Below are 11,856 nucleotides of genomic sequence, written 5' to 3' on the forward strand. Positions count from 1 at the left end.
AATGTTGTGACTGAAACCATTTGATATCATGTTTGAACCTAGAAGTTATTATCAGGAACTATAATGAATGTCATCGCCTCCTTTGATGAGCAGGTTCTCTCAGAGCTGAGTTTTCTTTTTTCTTTTTAGTTGTTTCTTCATATGGTTGATTAAATTTATAGAAAAACTAGGTTTTTGATTTGCATCATTAAATATTACTAGAATTTGGATATTTTGGATCCAAAATACAGCTATTTATATTTTCGATTAGCTAATTAGTGAAATTGATTTTCAGATAATTAGATTCGGATATGAAATTGGATTTCAGTTTATTAGATTCAAATATAAACTCAAATTCATATTCGGATTGGATTAAACAAAAACTGTAAAAAATTAGAGTCAGATTGGATTCAGATATGTTGTGGAATAATTTTTATTTGAATTCAAATCCAACCCCGAACCCGATTATGTAAATATCTTATAAGTCGGATATGGTAAATGATATATTCGATCCGAACCCAATCGGTTGACATCCCTAGTCCTTGCCTTCTTAGCCAATCTGGCTGGACTCCAGGAGCATCCCTGGACTACTATATTCCAAAACCAATTTATTTTGCCTTGATCTATGCTTTAAAACCCACAATGACCGAATTCTGACCAAAAGAACTTCAATTTCATCTTGGACAGAGCCAAGATAACACAGATTTCAGTTTGGCCGTCACATCGAGTTCCAACTTTCAAGCACTAAGCCTGTTGCACATAAAACTTGATCTTTAAGAGGTTGTTTGGCAATGAGAATAGTTTGGTACTGTTCCATGAATTTACTTAAAAAATTGGAGCAAATTAAAAATCAATTTATTACAGTATTTGATGAATCTACCCAATTTTTTTAGGGTAATTTTATAGAATAGTAACAAACTGCTACTATTGCCAAATAATCCCTAATGGTCCCCCATCCATATCTAGGGCCCGCAGATAACTTCGGAATAAACTTGATTCTTATCCTATTTGGTTCAAACCAAAATAGAATAATATCCTAATCTAAATTTAACCCAAAATTCATTTGAAATCCAAAAATCTATAATCAACCGAAAATCTGAGCATGTATCTTAAATCGTATCTAAAGCCAAACTTATTGCAAGCCAAAATCCATATCCAAACTCAAATCCATACATGTTAGAAATCAAAAAACATATCTATACCCCAGAACAAATCTTAGCCAATACCTTCACCCTCTTCCTCAAGCTTCCTACTTTCGAGGGCCATCGACAGATGACCCTAAGCTAAGTTCTCATCTGTATTGGATTGTTGGGTTACAATAACACAGTGTTACTGTCCTATGAATGTGCCCAAAAATTGAGAGAGATTAATAAGACACTCGTGACAGTGTTTTATGAATCTGCCCTATTTTTTGGGACACATTCATGAGACAATAACAATATGTTACTGTTGCTGGACAGCTCCTATGGGTTCATTAGGGATATTCGCTCCGACAGAACACATGTAACAGATTCACCAACGAGCCAAGATGGTGACCTGGATGTTTGATATCAATGTCTTGCATGTTAATGAGATATGTCATAACCATTGTCAGACTTGACGGAAATTAGTTAGCAGCAAACCACATATCAAAGAGTTTGTTGGAATTTGGCTTACTTTGTTAATTTATTTGTTTTGCTTTTTCTTTATATTTTTCTTACTTTTGAATCAAATAACTTTTTCTTTTCTGATATTTTAAGACACTTCCTAAACTTTCTTTCTCCTGTTTGACAAACTTGATGCGATGAATAGGTTTTCTTGGGTCCTTATAAGATCGACCAATGAATACAAAGAAGAGAAAGAAAATAAAATGGATCAGGAGAAATAAACTGATCTTTAACTGATTATAGATTAAGAAAAATATGAAAAGGGAAACAAAATAAACAAGAGAGAAAGCCAAAATTCCTAACATTCCATGACCTTTTACAAGTGGAATAGTTTAAACAGAAAAATAGCGGACCAATGGGTCTGGATCAAAGTATCTAGATTTGAATTGACTTGAATCCAATTGCATGAATTTATATCCCCCTTCTTGGGTCCTTATATTTTGAGATAGGAAAAAGGATCCAAATAAATAGATGTATGTAATTCAAATTCAAAAGAATTGCCAGCTCAAGATCCGCTGTAAGTCTGGTCTGGTCCACTTTGTGTCACACAGAAAGAGAGAGAGAGGGAGAGAGACAGTAGATCAAAATACTGAGTATCTCGGCAATTCCAATGAATTTGCTTCAAAATTAACAGACATTCTTTTCTCCAAATATCAAGGAGATTCTGATCTACTACTGCTTTCTAAATCTTGTTGGTCACTGCTAAAACAATTAGTCAAATTAACTACGACCTACGTAATAGAGAGAACTCACTTGTCTTGTTTGAAAAAATATCATATATATGATTCAGAAAAAGGAAATTGACTCTTAAAGTGTAATGCAAAACATAACAAGTCAAAAAAAGATGAGCTTTAATTAATAAAAAAACAATTAAGATATTTTAATTAACTGTCAATAGATTTCACAACATAATATTTCATCTTATTGATCATATCTCATTAAGGAAGAGAGAGAGAGAGAGAGAGAGATGTTGCACGAAAGAGAATATGAGGGCGGTTTTAAATTTGTAAAATAGAATGTCAAGCAGAAAATATAGATTTATGGTAGAGGTATCAATATCATACAAAAATCAATATTAAATTAAGGGCATATATATAGTGCGTGGTAGAAATTAATATGTCTTCAATGAAGCAATCCATTGACCTTTAGAAAGAGCAGAACAGAAAAATACACTTCCAAACATAAAAGCAAGATAATAATTAATGCAATTTGGCAATACAAATAAAAAACAATGAATCAAAATTAAAAAGCACAATAGCTAGTATAAACAAACAAACAGTGATCGGTCGCCCTAACAGAAAAAGCAAGTTCTTTGTCTATGACAAATAGATCAGCTAATATTCCTCCTAATTAGGAAAAGTAACTGCACTAATGCAGGCAAAACTGGAAAACTTGAGCAAGAAAAGATACAAGACCGAGGCAAGAAACAGCAAATGACAACATAAATGATCATTTTTTCCTTCACAAGAAAGGAATGACATTTTATTGAAAAAGAGAGAAAACCAGCCAGAAGGTAAGACATTTATTATAGGTTCATGAAAACTTGACGCAGGACACCCCACCATTGACGACACAACATGAAGAAAATGGCGGGGGAGGAACAAAGGGAAAAGACACAGAAGCACTCAAGACTGCAGTTGAAGAGCCATCCTGATGATCAGAAAGGTGCCATCTTAAACGTAGGCGTAGCATTTGCTTCTTGTTCGGAGGTGACACCAAAGAGGATGCTCTCCTTCTTCTCCAGCAAGGGGCAGTCTGGTTTCAACGTCTTCATATACATGCGCCTTTTGATCTCCATGAACATTCGTAGTGCTAGCAGACTGTCAGATGCCGCTCCATGAGGAGGCATGTCTTCCCTCCACACGTTAAGTGATCGGGCCGAGACTTCGATCGTCCCATTATCGGCCACTGGGTCGAAACCGAGCACTGCAGCCATGTCATAGAACACTGGGAAGTAAGTATGGAGATGCCTAAAGAATTGCTCGCGCTCAAGGTGCACGCCTGGAGTGTTCTGCAACCCAAACCTTAGCAGCGCCATGAAGTCCAGCCCACCTTTGAAGGTCACCCAACTGATGCTGTCATTTTGGACAATACAGGTGTTGATGAGCAAGTCGAACATGACTTTCAGATCGATCCCTTGCCTCCTCAGCTGCTCAGAATTGACGCCACCACAGAACTCCTCCAAGAAGCTCTCCTCCCTTTCAGAATAAGCTCTTTCTTCTAGTGGCATGAGGTTGAACTCCCATATGCAGGGCCTCTTGGTATTCCAGCAACGTGGCAAGTCCCCTTGTCTGTTACATAAGGCAAACCCCACCTTCACAATGTTCTTGAACCTATCGGTCGTCTGCGCGAGCGCCGAGTAGTTGGCGTCCGAGTCGCCCCAGGCGTTTGTTGCAGGGATTCTTTCTTGGCATAGCAGAAGACGGGTGGAAAGGGAGACAGTTTTGTAGCCGGCGATGATGGCCCTCTCCCACATGAAGGAGAACTCCTTCACGAAATTTTCTTTCCATACTTGTTTGGTGATGACGCTGTTGTTGGACATGGCAGCTGAATGCATTCGAGCAAGAAAGGAGAGGATGCTGTGGATATGCTCAATTGCAATAGAGATGTTGGTTCTTATATAACCTCTCTCGGTTGTGACTGGAAGCATAATTTAGATAGTGAACCTTTTTTTGAAGAGGGAGATGGAAGGTAAGAGAGAGGTGTGGAGACAAGAGAGAGAGAAAGAAAGAGAGAGAGAGAGAGAGAGAGAGAGAGAGAGAGAGAGTGCATGTGAGGTATCACTATAACGGCACATCTTACTTTCTAATCCTGGGTCCAAATTGCCTTGAACAATTTATTTGTTGGGGCCTTTGTTAAGCATACCAATATTAGTTTATGTAGTAATTTTTAATAAGATGATGACTTATAGATTTTAGATTCGGATATTTCTAGTTGCACAACTGAACGTATCAATTGCAAAAACTCATGCCATGCTATTGACAGGTTGTAATATTCTGATATATTAACATAGTGCAGAATGTAAATCATTTCTAATGCCATGTTCACTTTGCATCATCAATTGAACATAGCAAATGCAAAATAAATCTTGCTATTGTTAAACTTTGTCAATGGAACTTGATTTGGGGTTTGGGTTCAATTAGTATGACTAACCTTAACAAGTTGCATATGTGATAATATATCCAACATTTTGAAATTACTTTGTCTTTAAAAATAAGCACTTGTTGTTACATATGGCAAGATGTTCTTGAAATATTGATCTTACTATCTAAGGCAACTCTTTCATTTGAGGAGGAGACTAGTTTGTGCTATTAATGTAATGGTAGAAGAATTTAGCTTGCGTATTGGACTCAACCTCTACTTAATATACTTTTGACTACTAGAAATGCGTGACATAATACTGTCACCAAATATGGTTAGAGTTTGTTTTGTCTCCATTTACCCTTTTTTTGCTTGTATATATCATATACTTTTCAAATCACAATAACTGAATTATTCTTTTCCATATTTTACATGTTAAAGTTAAGGATACATGACAAAATAAAACAATAGTGGTATGAATGCTATTTTAAGGGGAACATTCTAATAGTGGCGAAATCACTGCCAATGCACCTCATGTGAATGCCATTTCATTGTATACCTTAAATAAAACAACATATTCATTTTTGTAGTACTGTTTCCATTAATTAAAAAGTCGCTTCACAAAGTCGTGTGAGCAAGAAAAGAAATTATCTTGCGGTATTTGTGTTATGGTAAAATAATTTACTTTGCCTATTGGACCCAACCTCTACTTAACTAGTGTGCCTTTAAATTCCAATAACATGAAATAATACTTTTGTCATCAAGTATGGTTTGAGTTTGATTATTCTCTATTTACCATGTTTTTACCTACATATATATCATATAATTTCAAAATCACCATAAGTGAAGGCCTTTTTATTAAAAAAAAATTTATCGGTATCTTAAAGTTATGGATGCAAGTCAAAACAAAAGTAGCACGAATGTCATATAAAGGTTAATTTTAATATTGTTGAAAGTATTGTTAATGCACATATATGGATACCATTGATGCTAATGAAATACAGTTAAAAATTAGTCGTGAATTCATAAAAATCAAAGAAGAAAGTGTTTCACACAAAAATGAAATGCAATGGTACTATGCTCCAATGGCATCTTTCTCTTTTATGCCTTAATTTTGTGGAATTTAAATGTGAAGACAATAGTACAATAGTGGTCCTAATAAATGCATCACTGGGAATTTTATAAGTATGGGCTAATTCACATCAAATTACGCAGAAATCGAATGAATACCAGTCTAAAAATTGAATGAAACTCAAATGAATATTTTCGACTAGTTGTAGGTACAACATACTTATGGTTGAATAGTTGATTTTTTTTTTTCAAGGAAATGCTCCCAACTTTTATTGATATAACAACAACAAAATTATTTCAACAACCTGAATTTATATATTTGTAATTCAGAATGTCAAATGAAATACTTTCCCAGCATGTTCTATTCCCCCTTCAAAGTTTGAGTACCTTTTTAAAAAAAATTTAAGCCACCATTTATAGAAAAGTACATATATGAGTACATACCAGGTTGGTTAGAAAAATGAAAACACACTCTCTAACGAAACATCCAGATATGCTAACAACATCAAATTGAAAGATGTTGGTGTCCCTAATAGCCTGGAATAGAGACGAGCAAGACAAATTAACGCAAACTATGAATGGGGGCGACTATAAAACAATAGTAAATTTACTAATTCTCCATGAACTATCGTGCATCTAACAACGTGAAAGCTTACTATCCGATTCAGTTAGTTGATTTCCAAACAAAAAAATACATGTTTCGTAATATTAAAATCAATTTTCATAAAATGAAGAATGAGATTAATTTTGTTTGAAGAAAATAACAATAAACAGATTGCATATAATAAGAGGTAGGCTTGAAACATAAAATCTACCCTATAATATCTGGGACCAAATGGGTGCAAGGGGTAGTCCAAAAATATGGTCAGATGTATATATTTATGTGATTTAGGCATTTGGGCCGGTTCGGTTTATTTATGTATAACTATTCGTACCATTGCTAAACAAAGTAGTTACCAAGTGTGGTTCAGCATTTCATGTTCTTATGGACTTTAATTGGATTTGGATTTATAATAATTTATCTACCCTTGACTAAGCCAATTACTTATATTAAAACTTTTTTACCTAAGCCATATACAGAGGTCACTATAATAGGGTATGAGTACTTATGAAGTGGTAATTACCTCACGTTGTATGAGTGTGCATGTGATACTGTCAAATGGCAAGAGTGTGTTGACAAGAGTATATGAATTCATTGGGTGGACAATTAACCTTGCTCCAAAAAATAGCAGAGGTGAGAGACATTCCCAAGTAAAATAATGAAAATTAATTTCATACAGTTGTTAAAGAAGACTTACCATTACTTCCTTTTTTTGTATACATAAATTATGGGCATTAGCTTTTATGAAAACACACATCCAAACCCACATTTCTAATTAATTTCATAATGTTTTTTTAACTTTAACAAAGCAACTTGTTCTAACTTTGATAAGAAGAAAGAAAAAACTTTACGCTTGCTGCTATTGCTTTTTAAATGGAAATGGGATGAAAAATGTGGCTGGTTGCTATGTAAACACAAATCATGCAATTAAATGGAGATTAATCAACACAGGGGCATGCAGGTCACACTACTATATATCCATGCTTCTAAACCAACTTGCAACCACCTAGCACCTAAAAATAACTTCAAGTTCAAAATAAGACATGTTTCAGTTTAGAGCTTGCGTCGAGTTCAAACTTACAAGCACATTACAAAGAAAACTGGATCCATGGTCCTGCCCGTCCATATGTAGGTTCATCTAACGACTTAGAGACAATCCACCTTTTGTCCAATTTGGTTCAAGCCAAATCGATAGTCGGTCCAAATTCACGTTTAAGAAAAAGTTGATTACAAATCAAATAATTATAGGCAACATGAAATACATCTATACCCAAATCTAGATCCACACATAAACCCAAACTTACTCAAAACCCAAATCCATATCCAAACTCATATCCAAATGAAAACAAGAACAAAATCGATCTACAAGTAACTTCATATTCAAACTGAAGAAAAAGCCTACCCAAGTCCTTGACCCTCTCACTCACGGGCTAGTTAGTGGGGGCATCAATGGTGGTGACCTTGCCTCGATCACCATCCATCTGTATGCACTACAAAAAGTTTAGTTGGTTGCTTCCGGACAACGTCCGGGAAGGTCAGTCTTCACGGACGGACATCGGTAAAAGTTGACCTTTGCCAACGGACATCCTGCCACACGTTGGCGAAAGCATGATTTTTTTTAGACATGTAACATATTTATGGAGTCCTGTGTCATAGTGTTCTATGAATCTATCCAATTTTTTAGCAGAATCACTATATAAGGGTGTTATATCAGGATTCTCCAATCCGAGAGACAAGATAGGGATCCAGTTGATCTCAATGTCTTGCATGTCGATGAGTTTTGTCACGACTACAGCTGGGCCTACAGCTAAGCATATCATGTCACAACTGTGAAAGAAATGAAAATGAACTTTAATGAATAATAAATAATTCAAATTCATTGTAATTAACTGTTCAAAGGATTTTACAACCTAATATTTCACTTGATTAATCTTTTTATTTGGTTGAGGGAGGCAGAGAGAGTTGTCCTCCATTTAATTTTACTATGTATAAATGAGATAAATTTATAGAAACCGACCCATTGATTTTAGCTGAGATCGTCGTCCGAAAATAATAACTAATGCAAATGGTAGTAGAAAGGAACACCAATGAGTCGAAACAAGGCCGACAACAAAATAAGGTGCTCTTTTTTTTTTTGGAGAAATTTTCTGACTAATATACCCCTAATTAGGAAATGCAACTGAACAACAAAAGTATTTGGACAAGAAAAGGTTAAAAAAAAAAAGCCAATCGATCAGAGGAAACTTCTGCTTCCATTTCCACCATCCACTTTAGAATCATTTGATTCATTAAAATAGATTGACTCTAGAGTGGCTGAGGATTGTTTTAGTAGTGTCTTGTTATGTATGTCAATTTGTTGTTAATATTGATTTTTCATTTATTAGAATTTTCTTAGGTGTAGGTTCAGTCACAAAGAACCAGCATTTTGGAGTTTGGGAACCAGGTTCGAGTCCTTTTTGCTTAAACAATCAAGCTGGATCAGAAGGTAAACCGAGACTTATTCCTAAAATTCCTTATCCAAACCCATATCCATAAGAAGAACAAGAATCAAATCTAACTTAACTTTAAGGATGTCAATGGATCAGATTCAAATCGAATATACCCTTACTCGTATCTGGATTTTCGGATTTTCACATATTCAGATTAGAATACAAACAAGAAAGGTCATACTCGAATCCAAAATCCAATAATCTGAATCAGATCCAAATCCAAAAAAGAATGTTGAACTGAATTTGACTGATTCTCAAAATGTAAGAGCACTGGGTACAACATATTTACTTCAAACTAAGTCTGATCCAAATCCAAATCCCATTCAATATTGATGTACATCTGAATCTGACTGGATGTTATTTCTTAAACCCGAATCAATCTGATAACTTAATCAGATATTAACATTTTTTTCATATCTGATTTTTCCAGAACAGTCAGTCGGATGTCCAATCAAAATTGGATATATTAATATCCCTACCTAAATTCATATCTAAACCTCAGAAAATCCTACACAATACCTTGACCCCCCTTCCTCAAGCCGTAGTTCAAATGGGGAATCAACAGTGGAACTAGACTTGAGCAACCATCTATATGGGACCATTAGCAATTCCTCCCAGTAGCATAGTTATAGCAGATTCACCAATAAGTGAGTCAAGATAGTGATCCACTTAATCTCAATGTCTTGCATATATGCTGATGAGTTATGTCATGACTACAGCCGGACCTGATGTAGAAATATTATCAGTAGCCGACCACATACTAACCTGAACTGAAGCACATTATGACACAGAAACTTAAAAAAAAAAACTTGAAGTTTAATTACTAAAAAAAAATAAGATTTTTTTGTTACTATTCAAATAATTTACAACCTAATTTTTCACTAAATAAATCTTTTTATCTGGTCTTGAGAGGGAGGGAGAGAGAGAGAAAGTTGTTATCCACTGTATTTTACTATATATCTTGAGATAAATCTATAGATATAGATAATTAGAAAGGAAAAAGTTAAAATATTATTTACAGGTTTCCGCAAAAAAAGAGGGTGATTATATATATATATATATATATATGCAAAAATATTAGACCAAGTAATATTCATCCTAATCAGGAAAATTAACTGAACGACAACTGCATTATTGAAAAAGGCAAAGAATCTTCAAACAACAAAAGGAATAACCCAAACAACATCCACTTCTTGAGTAGGAAACCATAAAAAATTGGATGCCATTGAGTAGATCCAATCCTTAATTCATCTCAAGCTGAATTGACTGCCGGCTTGGACATGTATGTATGTATGTATGTATGTTCAGTGCCGGATGGGACACATGGAATAATCCACATCCTTGATTGGTTGAGTTCTACAGATAACTGAAAGATATGCTTGTTCCTGCCCATACATATTCGGATCCGTCAGAAAATTTAAGAATAAGCCAGATAATCCTTGTCCAATTTGGTTCAACCCAAGTCGATATTCGATTCAAAATCTACATTTAACCTAAAATTCATATTTATGAAATCCAAAATCTGTAGCCATATCAAAATTCATACCTAAAGTCACAAATCCATAATAATCTGTGGATTGAATTTTACTTGATCAAAAGATTTTGATCCTGCATCAATGGCTCCTTAAAGGACCCTTTCAGTCCTCATCTGTCTCGGCATCAGCACAACAAATGCTAATAGATGTTATTCATTCATAAACAAATTAATGAAACTAAGCAACCATAGTAATTGGAGAATCCTTGCAGGATCCCAAGGAAGGGCTCGAGTGATTCTTGGTCTAAAAGATTGGAGATGATCTGCTATTAAAATGTTGAAAGAGCCGAATGGAGGTGATTATCGACATGTAGGATCCTCCTTTTCTCTAAACGATATTCATGTTCTTCAGTGCAGACCTTCAAAGGAGGTCATTGGTCTTCTTCGTAGACTTATCCCACTCAACGCTTTCGATGAGTGGTTGATATAGAAATTATTCCATCTCTGTGGAATATGGCATTGATTGTGTAGGTTTGTTTTTCCTTTCTTGTATGTATACTATTCTCCATTCCATGCCTTTTTATTTTTTATAGTAACAAAGGCCAGGGAGACCTCTCTTCCCATAGCGATTGCTTCGGAAAGCAACCACAGTAATTTATCAAATATTGAATAGACAAGATAAGAAAAAAGAAAGAACCAAATTAACCTTCACATATGAATATGGTGAAGGTTACAAAAGAATAAGAAAAATCAGCCAGCACTTTCTCTGTATACAAAAATTATGGGCATTAGCTTTACGAAAATTCAGATCCTAGCCCACGTTTTCAAAACGTTTGTGGTGAGAGAGTAATGATTTTTTTAAAAAAAAAAAAAAATTAAGGAACTTGTTCTAACTTTGGTGAAGAAAAAGAAAACTTTATGGTTTAACTTTTCTTGTGCCTCTTAAATAGAAAGTGGATGAAAATGAGACTTTGGTTGCTATGAACATGCGTGGCATGTCATCAAGATTAATTAATTACAAATTGGCGATCCAACCGGGAAACACCCAAGTTGGCTCGGAAACATCCTTTCACTGGGCCATGAGTCAGGATGCAGGTGAGACAACACAAAACTCTGTGAATCGGCTAAGAATTGGCTGACTCGCTAGATCGGTGACTCGGACAAGTCCCCATTTCTGTTACCGCCACCAGAGTTAATTGGCATTTGGTCACTGAAATTCACCTCAAGTCTCAATGCCAATAATGGGTTCTATGCCGATGGAGAGAACTATGGTCATTGTGACTCTTCTAACAGAAGTTTATTGATTATTCTTATGCTGTTATGTCCCATAGCGTGGGGGACGTTGTTCTAAGAGAAAAAAAAAAAAAAACAAACATTGTTTGTGATTACAATAACTCATCATGCAAGATGGTTGGGAGTTCCAGCCTGGTTATATTGCATAAAAAAAAAAAAAGTAAAAACACCATGAAGGAGATTTCTTTTTAATAAATTACCAAAATTCCCTTCTCCCCTTCA

The 11,856-nt window shown here is 35.0% G+C and overlaps 1 protein-coding gene across 1 annotated transcript; it reads right to left on the reverse strand.

The window, feature by feature from the left end:
* Window positions 1-3,282: 3,282 nt before the first annotated feature.
* Window positions 3,283-4,182, reverse strand: LOC116264304 (probable CCR4-associated factor 1 homolog 10). Its single transcript, XM_031644444.1, has one exon. It carries the CDS (start codon window positions 4,180-4,182, stop codon window positions 3,283-3,285), a length of 900 nt encoding a protein of 299 aa, XP_031500304.1.
* Between the last annotated feature and the right edge of the window lie 7,674 nt (window positions 4,183-11,856).

Source organism: Nymphaea colorata, chromosome 11 (assembly GCF_008831285.2).
Source record: "Nymphaea colorata isolate Beijing-Zhang1983 chromosome 11, ASM883128v2, whole genome shotgun sequence".
Classification (NCBI taxonomy): Eukaryota; Viridiplantae; Streptophyta; class Magnoliopsida; order Nymphaeales; family Nymphaeaceae; genus Nymphaea; species Nymphaea colorata.